Below are 17,189 nucleotides of genomic sequence, written 5' to 3'. Positions count from 1 at the left end.
GCCGAGCAGGGCGGATCTGTAGGGAAAGCGTTTGCTGGCCTCGCTGCAGGGGGCCTAACGGTGCTGGGTGAGTGCTGCTCTGGTGGGGCTGCAGGATTCTGGTCCCTCCCCCGCTCCTGCAGCGCGGTGCACGGCCTTACAGAAAGCTGCTTTTGCACTGGCCTCTGGAACCCTTTCAATGCTCTCTCTGTTCGGGGAGCAGGAGGGGCCGCTGGTGCTGAAAACTGAACTCTGTTCATTCACCAGTCTGGGATACCAGACAACACATTAACCTTTGCCAGTCACTTCTCTGCGCTCGGCCGGGAGCCATGTTCTGCCGATGCAGGACCTAATAGTAAGGGTGCTCGGCTCTTCCCGTTGTAAGACTCTGTTTTGCTTATAACTTTGCCAGACCGGGACCGTTCCGTGCTTGGCGTCTGCTTCCGGCTGAGTCTTGCTGGAAAGCGTGTGCCAAAGTGATTCTGCCCCTTCCCAAAAGCAGCCAGGAGGAAAACGCAGCGTTGGGTCCTGGTTACAGGGCTCTGGGGACCTTTTCTTTGAGACGTCCTGGCCCCGCCTGCCCCACTTTGGAGCAGGGACTCGACACCTGGAAGGGTGGTGGCCGGTGGGGTGGGCTTTTGCTGGCCCTGTGAAAATCCACCTCCTTTTGGCCAACCCTTCGAACCAGCTCAGTTCACGCCTTGGGGCTCGCTAGTTTTGCAGCTAAAAACTGATGACTCGGGCTGGCCTGAGCGTGAGGTTTGTGCTCCACTTTAGCTCCATCTTCTCCCTTCGGGGGACAGCCAGGGATTTTCGTAGCCTTTGGGTTTGGCTGGTTGCAATGGAGCGAAAGTGGGGCACAAACCTTCACTAGCACCTCACCATTCCACTGTCCAGAGCGCCTTGTCTGGCTTCCCCTTCTTACACAGCTCTGTGATGGGGGCTGAGCTGTCTAAGGAGGAGAAGCCGGACAAGGTGGGGTAGACCCAGCATTGCGGGAGGCTCTCTGTGCCTGACTCGAGCAGCGTGGTTCCATTCCATCCGGTCTGGTCTGACCGCACAGCCCGGGCCTGGGCCTACGCCACCGGGGACCAGGCCATGGTTCTCACATCCATGCGGCGGAACAGGCGCAGCGAAGACGCCGCGGTAAGTTGATTGAATTATGTCAACTTCAGCCACATTATCCACATCGCGGACGGTATGTAACTCCCATTGGCTGGCCTGTGGCGCCGCAGACCGGGCCTGGGAACTAGTCTGGCCGTAGCACTTGGAGAGGAACGCAGGGCCGAGCCTCTGCCGGGAAGGAGCCAGGCTGAGTGACCCAGGAGGTCCTTTCTCAGCGTGAGTGCTGGGATTATAAACAGCTATAAACGAGCCGCCGCGTGGAAGCTGATGCAATGCAAACAACTGCTTTAAATAGGAACAGGAACTAGCGCGCCCGGTGGAATCAAAAGGGGATCCAAAGTCAGAGAGAAACTGAGCTGAAGAGCAGAGGGTGGCACAGCCCTCCGGCTTCGACCCAAGAGGCCTTTAGCAGCCCCACGGAGTCAAGGGACCCAGTGCCAGTTGAACGACTCCCCTGAAGGATGTTCCACGTCCTTCCGAGCTAAGGGGGAAGACCCGACAGACAGCATCGTACATTGAATCACCAGACCATGGGTGTGCTCAGGCTACCACAGGGCTGCAGCTGGTCCACCAGCCCAGCTTTGAAGGGCCAGGCACCAGGAGCAGCATGCTGGGAAAGGCTCCTGGCGAATGAGCGCCTGGGGTAGGCCCTTCCGTGCTGGAGGGGGCAGCGAGGAAGAAGAGAATTTATGGGATTAAGGGGGACGAGGATGTACAAAGGGCCTCAGCTCCTGTTCTGGCACTTAAATCCCGGCTGGGCTGTGTGGGGTGCCCTGGTTCTGAAGGGCCTGCGCTCTTCTGAAATCACAGCCAGACGCTCCTGGGCTCTGAGCTCAGTGGGAAAGGGGGCTGACTTCTTCTCTCCAAGGATCTGGGTGAAAGGTGGGGGGGCGGGGGGGGGTTTGTCACGTGCTGCCTTCAATCACATTGTCCTTTGCACGAGGTTTGTCCCCCCCTCTCTTCACACGCCCACAGGGAGAGCCACCTGGCACAGCTACTACTCTGGTGCCTTGCTGCTGCAGGGCTGAGTCAGGTCCGGCGGAGACGGAGCTTGTACGTGCGGAAAGGCCAGGCCCCTCATGCCCAAGGTGGCTGATCTGCAGCAACCAGGAGCAGGAGACTGATGCTAGGTCGACGCGGTGATTTAAAACCATCAGCAGCCAGTCTGAGCGCCTGGGCCAGCTGCCTCAGGCTGCAGCGCTGAAAAGAGCAGTGAAGCTGTTGAGGCTGGATGCTGAGCTCCTCCATGGGGGTAGAGCCCAGGTGGGTCTGTCAACAGTAAGTGCATGGAGATCTAGGGCTAGAAAGTGGCACACGTGCTCAGTGAGTGGGGCCAGGACAAGTAGTCCTAGGGGGAGCATCTCGCTGCAGTCCTATGCCCAGCACAGGCTCCTGCTCCCATTGAACCCAGTGTGGGCCCAGGACACACTTACCCCTTGGGTGCAGCCTGGGAATAGGGGTAGCGCTGATCCCAAAATCACCCCCCACTCTAAGGCACGAGCACTACTCTACAGCTGCTGGCTGGCTCATGTTCAGGCGGCGGGGCCTGTTTGGAGGTATCAGGGCTGCCTCCCCACTCTGACCCGCTGCATGCAGGAAGGAGGTGGGGGTCACAAACCTTACAAAGCCCTTCATAGAATCACTGAATCCTAGGCTGGGAAGAGGCTTGAGGGGGTCATTGAGTCCAGCCCCCCTGCCCACAGCAGGATCAACCCCCAACTAAATCATGCTGGCCAGGACTTTTGTCAAGCTGCGACTTAAACACCTTCAGGGCTGGAGATTCCACCACCTCGCTATGGGAGTGGGTGCCCCAAAGGAATGCAATGGATTGCTACAGCTTCCCTCTCCACTCCCTTAAGTCAGGTGCCACCCCCCAGATTACTCACAGAAGTTGCCCTGGGTGGAAGCTGTGCCAGGGTGCATGAGCAAGTGCTATGCGAGCCACACCAGAACCTGGCTGGCGCCCCTGGGGCTGGCGGAGCTGGTGGGTGGGTGTGTGGCGACTGGGGGGGGCGTGAGCAGTGCTGAGCTGTATGTCACCACACTGCCCGCTGGCGAAGGGGGAGTGGATTGGCCATCGCTGTGCTAGGTAACCCTTTCCCGGGCTTCCTGCTGAAATATTCCTAATAGCCAAACCAGCCCTCCCCCCTCTGCAACCTGAGACCATGGCGCCGTGTTCTGTCTTCCGTCACCACTGAGCCGGGCCTCTCTCCATCCCCTTTGGAATCGCCCTGCAGGTAACTGAGGCTGCTGTCAAATCCCCCCCCACCTCCCCCCCCGCCACTCTTTGCTGCTGCCGACTAAATCCCTCAGCCTCTCCTCACACCTCAAGGGGCACACGGAAGCCAGGCCTAGCTGCACGAGAGCTGCAGCCTGGTAACTGAGCTGCATTGGTTGTGCGAGGGCTAAACCCCTCTGCTTGACTGTGCATGAGTTGAACAGGGCTGGCAAATCTCTCTAGCCCATGCTGGTAGGGACGGTTATTAAAGCAGCCATGCTCAATCAGCCTCCGGTGCACCCATGCAGGGATCCCCATGTGTCACTGCGCAGGCCGGGCAGGTGGGGTGGGGTGTGATGCTGCTGTGAAGGAGCTGGGCTTGTCTCGTTCTGGGCAGCTCTGCCCCAGGCCTGCTGCAGCCGTGGCGCGGTGGCTGTTTCTGTTCCGCGCGCTGGGCCAAGTTTGGATTTCGGAGAAAGAGGAAGTTGAGAGGCCTGTGACCTTTGAGCACCAGGCGGGGGCGGGAGGGGGAGCGTGGCGCCAGCAGGTGCTGGGCCTTTCGCAGAAGAGCGAGCGATCTTGGGACTGCAGGGCTGAGCGGCAGGTGCAGCTGGGGCAGTGGGGGAATCTCCCCCAGGGGAGGGGACCGCCCTGCTTTCCCCACCCACACCCCTGTGCGTGCTTAGCACCTGCTGGGTACTCAAGCCTGCTTGAGCCTCCGCTGGGAAGCTGCCAGAGTGAGTTCGCCCTCTCCCCATGGCACTGGCAGCTGCTTCCCTCCACCCACCCACGCCCGGCTTGGAGCCTGTGCAAGTTGACAGGTGTGTGCTAGTGCGATCACAGCTGCCCTGGCTTCGAAGGCTTCCTTCCAGGAAATAGCTGGCAGGAAGCACAGTGCAAGGGGGAGCTGCATGAGGCTGAGGGTAGGAATTAGCTAAGGAGCCAGTTTCCCCAGCACCGGCCCCAGCAGGGGGCTCAGGTTTCCTGCCTGTCCCTGCGCACTGGCCTTCAGGTTCCTTATTGGGAGCTTGGCCAAACCTCGCCAAGGCAGGCGCAAGCTGGCAGGGGTTTCTCCAGGGTGCGTGCTAAGGAGGAAGGCTCCTTGCGCCTTGCTGCCTTCACCCACTCTGGCCATTTCAAATCATCTCTTCCCAGTGCAGAGATGGTCCCGGGGCGCTCACAAGGTCCTCAGGCCCCTTGCTGCAGGTCTCTGGCTCCCAGAGAGGCTGTATCCTGGGCCTCTCGCTTACTCCGAGGGCCCAGTGCGATGAGGCTCAGGCTCCTCCCCCCCCGCCGCCGGTTGCATTTCCAGCAACGCTGGGCGAGCTGCTTGCGAGACTTTCAGCCCAAAGTGGGGCAAACCCTTCCTTTCCGCCAGGCTGCTGCTGAGCCGGGTTCATTTTTCCAGCCAAAATCCCCACAGCTGCACCGCAGCTTACCATGCAAAGCTCATTTGTGACAACCCCCTGTTGGAGTTAATGAACATTTGCCTAAAAGCCTGCGAGCAGCTGGACCCAGCAGGTCGGTGCCACGGTAGGAGCGCAGAAAGCTGAGCACCCCGGTGTCCGTTGCGTTGCAGCAGCAGGTAGGAGGCCTCGGCGAGGACCAGGGCTCGATGGGCTAGGTGCTGGACACACCCAGCTGTTCCCTGCCCCACGGCCCTTCGAAGCGAAGGGTAGGAAAGAGAACGCAGGGCCAGTAAGACTAAATTGGGTGCATAGAGGGGAGTGAGAACAACGCACGAGCAGTTTTGTGGGCCCCAGGCCAAAGGGAGGCTGACCGGTGGGACCTGCATGAGGGAGATTTGCAACAGTGGCTGGTGGGGGCAGCATGGGGCAAAGCACAAAGGGGTGTGTTTGAAGATTAAATAGGGGGCGATGGAGGCAGCCCACCTGGCCAGCGGCTGTGGGCGTCCCCTCTGTGGGGAGGGGAGCGTGCGAGCCGAGGTGGAGACAGGCTGCCAAGGCCTCGAAGACAGGGCGCGTACGCCTGCTGCAGTGGAGGGATTCTGAGAGAGGTCAAGGACTGCCGGGTTCATGGTGATTGAGAGCGAAGAGCCCCAAGACCCCTAGTGCTGGTGATTGACACCGCAGGGGCAATTTAGGGTGTGACAATGGAATCACCCCAGTTTGGGTTTGACCAGGAGGCTGGGGCTCTCTGTCCCTTCTTGGGGCGGGGGGTCAGAACAGGTTTGAGGGCGCAGCTGAAGACGGCACAGCTGAAGAGAGGCGAAGCATTTCCATGCTGCCTGTTTCTATTCTGGTGCCGCATCATCGCCTCTTGATGGGGCGAAAGACGGATTCCTCCCGCCTCGCGTTCCGCCGCAGGGGTCTGGTTGCCTTCCCAAGGGTAACACCCTGTTCCCTGCCCACGTTGGAATTGTCCTCAGCAGGCTCTGGGGCACTTCTGAAAGGAAGCCAGGAGGAGACAGTTCGCAGTCAAGCGCAGAGGAAGCCTGGAAGGGCCCACGAGGGCGCGCTGGAGGATATGCAGGGCAATAACACAAGCAAGAGGCGCTAAAACTAATCTCATGCCGTGGGCAGGAGAGAGAAGGGGGTTCGGTTCTTTCTCTGAAGCTCTTTGGGCTGTTGGCTGCTGCCGCATTGGCTGCCACAAGCCAGGATTCTTGGTCAGAAGCAAAGAAAGATAAACCCCATCTTCGGCTGCAGCCTAAGCAAAGCTTCAGCCTTCAGCAGGGGGCGGGGGAGCAGCTTGGGCATCCTGTAAGCGGCCAAGAGACAAGAAAGTGTTGGCGGAACAGAACTGCCCTGGCCTTAGGGGCTCAGGCACAAACTGCAGGACACCCCCCCCGCGCTCCCGTCACCGTCTCGGTCGGAGCTTCCACCACTGCACAGTTTGTGTGATAGAGTCCCCGAAACCCTCTCCCCCAAGCTCAGCTGGACCCCCCTCATCTGGCTGCGGTGGGAAGCCGAGTGAAATCAGCTCTGTGCTAAATCACTGCCCACAATGCTGCAGCCTGCACAGTAATGACCCCCAGCAGTTTAGCTAGCACAGGGCGGACAGGCACTGACAGGCTCCTCTTGTTCCAGCACCTCCGCCTGGTGCTACCGCCTCCATTTACATGGCCGTGCAGCAGCCAGGGTTCCTGGAGCAGTTGATGCGTCCCGTGGGGGAGCGTTACCCCTTTATGGTGCACAGAGCTGAGCTGGAGGCACAGCTACTCAGGCTGACGAGCATTTCCCACGCCACCAAGTCCATCAGCTGCACCCTGCATGTTCCCAACCCCAGGAACCCCTGAACGCACGTGCAAATCCCACCGCTTGACTGCAGGAGCACGATGCACAAAGAGTGCGCGCGAGGGACGGCTTGAGGCTCTGCTGACGTTCGGGGCCCAGTATTTGCTTTAGCATCGGTGTCTTCCTTGGCGAGCAGCACGCCGAGCTCAGGGATCGGCCACCTTCCTGAGGGGGCGCGCTGAAACGGGACCTTTGCGTACAGTCAGCGTGTGGGTGAGACTTTTTCAAGTCACTAACAGTCCGACTTACAACCGCTTCGTTCATAAATACAGCTGCAGAGCTTTGCCACGTAGATGGCGGTTGGCAGCATTAGCTGGGCTTTTGTTAATCCCCGTGCGGCCTGGCTTTGCGCCAGCTCCCGGCTATGTGGGGGAGTGGGGCTGAGCTGGCTGATGAAACGTGCCTTGAGTGCCACTCTGGGTACACATGCTGGGGGTTGCTGACCCCGCTCTAGAATGTAGAGCCTGCACCCTAATGAAGAGTGCCCGGGGTCAGGCCAGGCTGAAGACACAGGTCTGGAAAACCTTCATGTTTGTGACCACAGTCGCGCCAGGCCCAGTGTTTCAAAGGGGACTGGAGCTCAGGCCACTGCTGCTGTTTCTTCAACAGTAGGTGGAGCTCCCGCCCCTTTCAAACACCATGAATGCTATGCTGCTGCTCCACGCGTGGCCCTGAGGGAGGGGATGTCAGAACTGACTGGCTTAGGCTCCACTGCTTCCACCCTGGCCCTGCCCCATCCAGGGTCGGCCTTGCACGAGGGACTCACACGGATGCAACCGGCTAGCTTTATGGAATTAGACCAGCGAGCTAAACAGATACTGTCACCCAGCCCTTAGCCCAGGGCAACCGATGCCAAATTCTTCCTGATTGCACCGGGACCAGCATTATGACCTTTGCATCGCTGGCTGCAGAAATCTGGATTAGTAACTGGCCAGGTCTGTTTGCAAGACCCAGAGGTAGCCGGGCTGGCTAAGGGCCAGTTTACACTGAAAACGTAGGTCAACTTAGCTCCTTTGCTCTCAGGCGCGAAAATTCCACATCCCCCAAGACACGCCCTTGAGCCAACCTAAACCACACAATTGACTCTGCCAGGTCACAGCGACCCAGTCGCTGCCTGTTGGTGGATTAGCTACAGCCGGACAAGCCCTCCTGTTGCTGGAGCAAGCTTACACCAACGGGTCTCAGCCTCTGCACCTCGGCCCCCTCCTAACAACACTTACTCTGCGATTCCGAGGCTGGGCCCCTAACCTCAGCCTGCCCAAGCACCCAGTGGAGGGCCTGGGCCCCAGCAAATCTCAGGCCTGCCCTGCTGACCCCATTCAAACAGGGTTGCGCTGAATGTTCCCTCTAATCTTTTTCACCCGTGTGCGGAATCATTTTTTACAAGCACCGAGGCACGTGGGAATGTAGACCGTGGATAGAAACAAAAAGGCCTGGCTGTGGGTGCGCTGCTAATCAGCTGGGTGGTAGTAGCCTCTCTCCTGAGTAGCCACACAAGCGCCCAGCTTACAGGGAACACTGGGTCTCGTGAACAGCGTCCCTCTAATGTTTTCCATCTGTGGGCGGAATAAATTTTTATGTGCACCAAGGCGTGTGTGGATCTGCACCACCAGTAGAGAGACAGGCTGCCCCCTCTGGGTGGCTGTGGGCACTCTGCTAAGCAGCTGGGCAGCACCTGAACTTCTCCCGGGCGGTCGCCCAAGCTCACAGCTTGCAGGATGCCTGTACCCACGTTGGGGTCCCAGCCGGCAGTTTGAGACCTGCTGGTTTCCACACTGGTGCTGCAGTGGCAGAGCTGCAGCCCTGGCTGTGCTGCTTAACAGCCGTCGTGTGCACCAGTGCTCAGCAACCGCTCGCACCGCATGGCATCCTTCAGCACGCGTTACAGCACACGTAACCCAGGCACCCCCAGCACACTGCTCACACTTGAGGGCTGCCACTCACCAGAGCTGTGGCCACCCCACGCTTCTCCCACCAGAAGCAGCGAGCGGCTGACGGCACTCCTGGGGCGCAGCTCTGAGCCACAGGTTGGCCACCCCGATTTATTTTCTCCCATCTTCTGACGGCACAGCCTGGCACGGCACGGCACGGCACAGCACACTGGGTGAGGCGCGCTGGTGTAGCCGAGCCCTACGCACGCTCACCTTGGCTGAGCTGCTTAATCCCACCACTGGGAGCACCAAGCTAGGAAACGCCTGGGGCTGAAGCCTGCCCGTATCGTGTTCTCCCTAACAGAGGGAAGCGGCAGGCCCTGAGCATCACGTGTGAGCGAGTGCGTGCTCGATGGGGCCACGTGGCCCAGAACACGCCTGCTGGGGCAGCCAGCACCTCAGAAGCGTTTGTCCCCCGTCGCTCCAGAAAACGATCCTAAGCTGCTCTGAACAAACTCGAGGCCAAGTTGCCCGTGAGCGCGAGCAGGCCCAGCACGCAGCAGTGACTTGTTAAACCCCAACAACGCTGCATTCCACCAGCACAAACCGGCAGCCACGTAGCACTTTAAAGGCTAGCAAAATAATGGAGTTGGTGCTGAGCTTGCCTGGGGTGGACACACTTCCTCAGCGCTGTGCTATTTAAGTCCATAAACCCACTGCTTCCCACGTGGTTCCTGAGGATGAAGTTGCGCTGATGCCTCCAACAAGCCGGGGAAAGGCGGCTCAGGCAAATGTGGCTCAAAACTGGTCTGTTTCAGGAGGTGCTCCCTAGTCTGCGGGGGAAGCGTATAAGCGAGTGGGAAGGCCTGATTGAATAAGCCTGCTGGTATACGGCCACAGTGCCTCGCTGCCAAAGGCCAGGGCCCACATCAGTAAGGAGTCCTGCATAGCAGGCGTCCCACGCATGGGGCATTGGCTTCTTTCCAAGCTTGGGCCAGAGCGCGGCTCCCAGCTGCCCCTGGATCTGCGCTGTGGCTCCGCTCTCAGACGCTCCCGCTCGGTGGGGAGGGCGCTGTGTGCGCAACCGACGCAGGATGTGCTGGGGGCAGCCATGGCACCACCTGGGCAGAGTTAGGCCTTGCTACAGCTGGCATTCTCCCGGGCGTAATCCTGCCCCTTCCACAACAGGCACGGGGAGGCCCAGATCCAGCCCTGCTATTGTGGTCCTGCAACCTCGGCCCGCGTCCGGAGGAGCACGACCGGATTTGGAGATCTTGCAGTGAGCCGCTGCGCAGTGAGGCCTGGAGATGGGAACAGGAGCAGGCCAAGGGAGGGCAGCGATGGTGGAGCTCTGCTCTCCGCAGATCCAGCAGCGTGGCGGAGCAGAGGACGCCAGAGAGACTTCCTTCTCCTCGTCCCTGTTGCTCCTGGGCCTTGGCCAGGGCGTGGGGGGATATGCTGTGAACATGGGGAGTGTATCATTCTGAACAGGCCTCCCAGCTGCCTGTGAATACGTGGGGTGCAGAGGGCCAAGAGGCTGCAGCGAAGCACTGCTTGGTGACGGCCGGAAGGGGGAGGCTGCTTCTGCCACTGCTGCCTGCCCCCACTGCCCCCACCCTGCCCCAGGCATCTGCCTCCTTCCCATCCACAGGGTGGGGTGGGACGGCTGCTGTGGGGGCCCAAAAGCACAGGAACTTGGGCTTTGGCTCCTTCCTGCCGCCCAGCCCGCCTGTGCAAGGCTTCGTGAGCAAGGGGTAAGCTGGATCACCCAGGCTCACTGCCGTCATCTACACATTCCCAATAGTAATTTCCAGGTCTGGGAAGAAAGCTCCATTCTGCAGCTGTCTGAACAAAGCAGCATTCTTAAGGACGCGTGTGTCGTGCCCCTTTCGGGACCAGCCCACGCTGGTGTTGGGAAACAGGCCCTTGTGGTGCGCCAGCGCCTGGAACACCCTGGAGAAGTACCGTCGAAGGTTACGTACTCCGCAGCAAGGTGGTGTGTTGCTGAGAGAGGCTTGTGCCGTCCAGCTATTGCCCCATCGCAGTTAGGGACCCACACCCCTGCAAAACCACCATGTCCTGCACAGTTCCCAGAGGGCTAGCTGGAGGATGGCTGTGCCCGCTGTAGCTATACCCACTTGGAAGCAATTGCCCACTGGCCGGCAGCTGTCTGGCGTTGCAAGCTTCCTCGGAGCTATTGCCACTTGCTTCTGAGCCGTCAGAGCGGGTCTCGTTCTGGTCTTGCAGCGCCTCAGCGCAGGGGAAGCAATTTGCCGAGTTCCATGAAAGTGGCCTTACGCCTGCGGAAGTTTTGCAGTCACTGCTGATCGGCCCAGCCCTGCAGAACAAGGCACTGCCACCAGGCTGAGCTTGTTTCAGGGCACCAGAACCCCTGTGTACAAAACAGCAAGTGCAGCCAGCACAGCCCCGTTCCTCCCCTCCGGTGTTTCGCACACCGGTACGTTCACGTCGTCCTGGGCGTCGGCAGCGCTTTGCCAGCGGCTTTGGCGCCGCACGTACCGCGGCAGAATGCACGAGGCGTTCCCAGGACTTACCACGACGGTTTGAAGTGGGATGGGGTCCAGGTTAGCCTTGCAACGGCCCTCCACGGGGAGCCAGTGGAAGAAGGAGGTGAAACCCGTCTGGTGTTGCCTTCCGAAGGGAGCGGGAGGAGAGAAGCTCACGACAGAAGGCTGCAGCGAACACACCTGCTGCACTGGTTTGGCCCCTCAGAAACTGGGATCTTACCCCCTGGTGCAAGGGGGCAGCAATCTCTGGTTTAGTGCCCCCAACGCACTGCCCCCCACCCTGCTGGGGACACACTCCACCGACTTCACCGTCCAGTGTGGACACGCGCCCGCCACTTCACAGACTCAGGTGCTAAAAAAAGCCTTTAATGACTCTGAGCTAATCTCCTAATGGAAACATACCCCGACGCTAGTGAGGACAGAGCTGGCCCGTAACATAAGCCTCACCCCCCAGTGCTTCCCTCGCAGGAACGCTGTTGCTTTAGCTGTGTGCTGGCAGGAGCTCTCCAAGGCAGGGCCAGCTAGCCCGCACCGCCCACCATCAGGGGCAGGGCATTTGCAAGGTTAACTAGTCTGTCCAAACAGGTGGGAGCAGGATGTTTACAAGACACGTCAGGAGATAGCCGCTAATTTACAGGGGACGTGTCTCAGGCTGGCAGGGTAACTGCCAGGTGGGTAGCGGGCAGTGGCTCGTGTTACACAGCAAATGTGTGATGATTTCTGATACTTGCGGCAAGCCACAGGTGCCGTCGGCCGAAGTGTAATGCCCAAACAGCATGGTCTGGCACATGCTGGCCCTAGGGTGATCCAATCATCCTCCAGCCCTCTGGCCTCTCCCCTGGTGCCGGTCCCCAAAACGCTGAGTCGCTCTGGCTTTGTGTGGACTATCACAAGCTCAATGACATCACCATGGCCGCTGCCTACCCCATGCCTGGGTCTGACAGCCTCGACAGGCTGGCGGGAGCCCGTTGTCTCACCACAGGATACAGGCAGGTGCCTCTGGTTCCAGCTTTCATCACCACTTTGGGGCTCTGAGTTCCTAGCCCCGCCTTTTGGACTCAAGAGGGTGCTGCCACCTTCCAGCGGCTGGTAGACCAGCTGCTGAAGGGGGACAGAGAGTTTGGTCCCAGTTTACACCGATGATATTTTTGTCTTCAGTCATTTGTGGGAGACCCATGTGTCTCAGGTCAACCAACTGCTGGACCAGCTTCAAGGGGTAGCTGGGCTGACTATCAAAGCAGGGAAGTGCAATGTGGGGATGGCCGAGGTGACCTACCTGGGCCACCAGCTGTTAAAGTCTGAGCCAGCTGAAGTGAAGGCCCTCAGAGACTGGCTGGTGTCCCAGACTAAGCAGCTGGTCCAGGCCTTCACTGGGATGGCGAGGCACTGCCAGAAGTTTGTGCCCCACTTCAGCTCCATCACAGCCCCCATCACTGGGCTGTGTAAGAAGGGGGAGCCAGCCAAGGTGGTCTGGACTGAGCCATGCTAGGGGCTCTCTGGGCACTGGAGGCGGCCCTGGGCAGGGTGCCATTGCTGGTACACCCAGACTTTGACAAGCCCTTTCTGATGTTCCCTGCCCGAGCCACTGGGCCGGGTGTGGTGCAGGTGGACCTAAAGAGGGAGAGACACCTCGTTGCGTACGTCAGCAAGAAGCTGCTGCCCCGGGAGCAGAACTCGCAGCCACGGAGGAGAAACGTCTGGCGCCAGTGCAGACTCTGGAAAAGCTGCAGCCGTACCAGTTTGGGCAGCACGCCACCGTGCGCGCTGACTGCTCACCCCTGCATCACACGAAAGGGGCCAGCGCCAAGCTCCTGAGGGGTCTGCTCCTGCAGGATGATGCCGCCGAGGTGGTCCGCGTTAAGGGGAGCACCAGTGTTATAGCTGATCATGTCCTCGCACGCGGGGAGGGTCAGGCGCTTCCCCAGGTCGCCGGCTAAGTGACCTTGCTCAGTTTGGTCTCCAAGTGGGGAGCGACATGACCACGTGGGGCGTGTGAGGATCTCGTGTATCTCCTACTGTTCTGTAGTAACACGAGGTGGGCGCCTCAGTTTCCCCAGGCAGAACATCAGGGAATAGCTGGGGACGGGAGCTTCCATGTGATGACTTCTCGCACCACGGGAGCACTCAAGGAAGTAGCTCTAGGGCGTCCGTCCAGTAAGCCCTATATAATTACTAACCCAGCTGAGAGGTCAGGCACAATAATTGTGCCAGGTGACCTGTACTGGCCACACCGGCATTTAATCCTCTAAACACAGACCACTGGACGCCCTTGTGCCAAGGAAACCCTGCTGGCTTCTCCGGGCACACGCAGGTGTGAGCGAGCAGAGATTCTAATCAGGATGCATCGTTACGCCTCGCCCCTCCCGTGCCTATGAAAGCTCCAGGCCTCCTGAACGCTGGAGTTTGGTTTGTGTCCTTGGGTAGGGCAGTTCCAAGCACCTGCAGCCAGGACCGTCCCTCCCACTAGGCAAAGGGTGCGGCCCCAAGGGGCATCACAAAACCTGCGGCACCAAACGTCGCAGGCAACTGCATGCTGCATATGGGGCGGTGCCAGCCTCGGGGGCCACCAAATCCCTTGGCCACCCCCACGCCACGGAGGGCACCCAACAGGGCCATTCCTGAGGGGTGCAGGACCTTGGACACACCCCTCCGCTCTGCCCCACCTCCATGCCACCCCTCCTCCTGAGCGACACAGCCCAGGGACTAGGCAGGCAGAGGGGGCTGGCTCTGGCAGCAGGGGTTGGGCCCCTGCCCCACACTCACTGGGGGAGGCAGGGGAATGTGCAGTGACTTGGCCCCAACCCTGACCTGACCCCAGCCTGCTCTGCTCTCCTGGGTCCCACCTGTGTCCTTCCACTTTCCACCCCCAGTGAGCGGGGGCGTTTCCACCCTTCCCTGAAACCCGCTCCCCGAGCACGGCAGCTGGGAGCCAAGGAGCAGAGCAGGTTGGGGCTGGCTCGCGCCACCTGTGGCCACCACCAGCGAGTGCGGGGGGCTGGGGGGTTCCAATCCCTGCTGCCTCCCTATCCTGCTCCTGCCTGCATGATCCTGAGCACAGCCCACACACCACAGGGCGGCCACTATCCTCCCAGGGGGGCTGCATAGGGCACCAACATTTCTAGGGCTGGGCCAGCCTACTGTGCTCGAAGGCAGCATCACAGTGGGTGGAGTAACAGTTCTGTCTCTCTCTCTCACTCACGGCTAGCTCCAAACTGTGATCAAACTGGCTGCCTGAGAAGGAACCGAGGAACGGGACAATGGTGCAAGAACTCAGACCGCAAGCCAGGAAGATAATTGAATGGCATTTTCCGGGCTGTTTTCTAGACATCTGCCTCCCCAGCTTGGGAATGATTTTTAACCCTGCATGGAATTCCCTCCCAGCTGTACAGCCCCACGGTCGGGGCCTCTAACAGAAGGTGGAATTTAAGGCTGAAGGGAACAACCCAAGGCCACCCAGTGAGTCAGTGTCAGAGCTAGGAACTGATGTTGGCTCTGACATTCAATCTTGTGCCTTGTCCAGACCTCCTCCAACCCCTCTGCCTAATCACTCTCCGTCTCAGAGCCCTTCCTCCTACTGAGGAGGGCTGGGAAGTTTAGCCGATATTGAGCGGCTCTCCCCCGGCCCGAGGACCAGGCCTTCAGGGCCGCAAAGCCCTGTGCGTGGGAATCAGCAGTCCCGATCGGAGAGGCCGGGCTGTGGCTTGAGGAACTGCCTGTGAGCAGGTTCTGTGCGACAGACTCCTGGCAGCAGCTGCCCCCCGGTGCGTCACCCTGGCTGAGAACCACTGTGCGGGCTGGAGCTCTGTGCAAAGGAAGAGGCAGCTACGCTGGGGACGATCCCATCCCTCCTTGCCCCACAAACCCAGCTTTGGCTTCTAGGGAGCAGCCCTTGCTTGCCCTGAAGCACAACACTCCCAGGAGGGCGGCACTCATCACTGGCCCAGCCGCACAAAACAGAGCTCACCCTCCTCTCCCATACCAAGGGGCAGCTTATGTAGACTACAGATCACAGGTGGGAAAAGTACCCCCAAGGTTACTTAAGTAAAAGTACGGCTGCGGGGTGGGGGTGGTACTCAAGTACAAGTTGCCGGTGTCCCGCTGGCAAACTACTTGAGTAAAAGTACACACGGGCACAAGCACACACGGCTTCTTTCTTGGACTCACATATCCAGAAGTCACAGCAGCTGCACTTTTATTCAGGTAACTTTTGGGGTACTTTTCCCACTCCTGCTACAGATCCCAGCGTGCAGCGTTCCAAGCAGCGACTTCCAGGCTAGGGAGCCCCAGCTCTCCACCGAGCAGGAGAATGGGCTGAGGCCGGGGAGAAGAGGCTGCATTTAGCTCCGGTGAGTCTCACCTGGAGGTGTGTCAGGCCCTGCGATTCCAAGGACAGTTGCAGGGCCGCGGGGAGGGAGTGTGGCTTGAAACGAGCCCATGTCAAACTGGCTTGTGCGGAAGATCTGGTAGTTGTAAAATCGACTCCAGCAAAGCTGGCAGCAGCCAGGGGAGGGCTTGCAAAGGCCAGGGACCAATTGGTTTCACCACTGAATGCACGGCCCTCCTCCGCCTCTTTGCAGCGCTGCTACGTAGCACAGCCCTGGGTCCTGCAGGCTGCAAGCAGCACACAAACAGCTCCTGGTTCCCATCCCCATGACACATGCCCAGTCTCCTCTCTGTTCTGCTCAGTCTTTATTGCCCGGCCTCTGCCAGCAAGCGCGGCGTTCTGGCCCTGGCCGTCACTGCAAGGGAGGCGGCTGCTCCGTGGATGGCCGGCGCATGGAGAAGTCCAGGTGAAGCTCTCGCGTCTCCTTCTCCTGCGTGGGATAGTCCTCTCTCGTCTCCGCCAGGGGAGGGGTTGAGGCGGACGGACGAGCCAGGTCTGCCTGGGACAGGCGGCTCTCTGAGGACAGGGGCCTGTCCTTGAGCGACCGAGCCGTACCTACGTGGAAACGTTGCAGATGATTGAACTGGTGGATTATCCAGCTACCTGGCTCTCCGTGCATCCGTGTCTCGGTTTCTGCACTCACCACCCATCCCCACCCTCCTGTTCCTTCCTACCCAGACCCCTTTCCAGACATCATTACATCCAGCCACCCCCTGCCCACCTTCCTTCTATCCCTCAGCTAACGCCTCTGTGCACCCGTCCATTGACATGCTCTTCTACCAAACTGTCCATCTCCCCTACCTTCCACCAGGTCCTCAGCCTTCCCCTGCTATCTACTCCACAGTTGTCTACTGAGATCCACCAGAAGCGCAAATTAAGTGCAGGCTGTCAGTGAGGTAGAAAATTTGTCCCTCTGAGTGAAGTTCACCTCCGGGCAATTTCATAAGATCTACTGATAGATCTTGTCCTCCATCCTTGCTGCTTTCAACCCCTCTAGCTAATCACACTTTCTTGCCTTTTGCTTTCTGGACCCAATTCTACCGAGCTAAACATGTGATCTTGCGGATGCCAGCGAGTACGTTGCTAAATGCTGTGTCTCTGTTTCTGTGCTTTCCCAGCAAGCTCTGCTCTCAATCCACACTCCACTGCTGTGGCTCTCGCTGGTTGCGTTTTGAATCCTGGCTCAGATGAGATGGTTCTGCGGCACCACCCTTCCCAACCCGGACTATGGATGGGCCAACACCGGGAGCCTGAATCTGTGTTTTGACGAAATGCTTGTGGAGGAGCGTCTGCAACATTGGCCATTTTCTCCCCAGTGCCAGGAAGAAGCTTGGAATCAAGACCACGATTTTCCTTCTTGCTTTGGGCATAGGCTGCCCGAGGCCGTGTGGCAGGGAGGGGATGTCAGGAAAGGCCCTGCACCGGGATGGGGACCACTGCTGCGTTTTGCATGCCCTAGCTCCAGCTCTCATACGTGGCCCTTTCAGGGCAGACGCAACCAGAGAGGCCGAGCAGCTTCCCCTGCCGTGGGAATTGGTTGAAGCAGCAGCGAGCAGCCCCACGGGCTGGGGAGCTGCAGCCAGGGCCTGTGGGGACAGTGAGGAGCAGGGTGCTGGGGACGTTCCCAGCTGCAGCTCTCAGGTGCGGGGGCAGAGGCTGAAGCACCTGCACTGGGCTGGGCAAGCCAGCCCCTGCCCGATGGAGCAGCTTGGAGGAAGCAGTAGCTTTGCATGCGGCTCTTCCTCGTTCCTCCTCCCCAGGGCCGGAGCAAGCGCTCCAGTGACTCTCCCCCTCTGTTTGGTCACGAAGCCTGTGGGCATCCAGGGT

General features: G+C 59.6%; 1 protein-coding gene across 7 annotated transcripts in view; it reads right to left on the bottom strand.

Annotated features, from left to right (window-relative positions):
• The window catches only part of QRICH2 (glutamine rich 2), a 77,658-nt gene that overhangs the window by 4,552 nt on the left and 55,917 nt on the right, over nucleotides 1-17,189 (bottom strand). For 3 of the 7 annotated variants that reach the window (XM_075014876.1, XM_075014878.1, XM_075014879.1), the window contains one exon: nucleotides 13,869-15,917. In XM_075014876.1, the coding sequence (XP_074870977.1) occupies nucleotides 15,715-15,917 (203 nt within the window). In that variant the 3' untranslated portion in view covers nucleotides 13,869-15,714. Of the gene's footprint in view, nucleotides 1-13,867; nucleotides 15,918-17,189 lie in introns of those variants that run through there. The other 4 variants (XR_012648280.1, XM_075014877.1, XM_075014880.1 and 1 more) reach the window with 4 other exon arrangements.

The sequence above is a fragment of the Carettochelys insculpta genome, chromosome 20 (genome assembly GCF_033958435.1).
Source record: "Carettochelys insculpta isolate YL-2023 chromosome 20, ASM3395843v1, whole genome shotgun sequence".
Classification (NCBI taxonomy): Eukaryota; Metazoa; Chordata; order Testudines; family Carettochelyidae; genus Carettochelys; species Carettochelys insculpta.
This window is presented reverse-complemented; position numbering and strand designations above follow the sequence as displayed.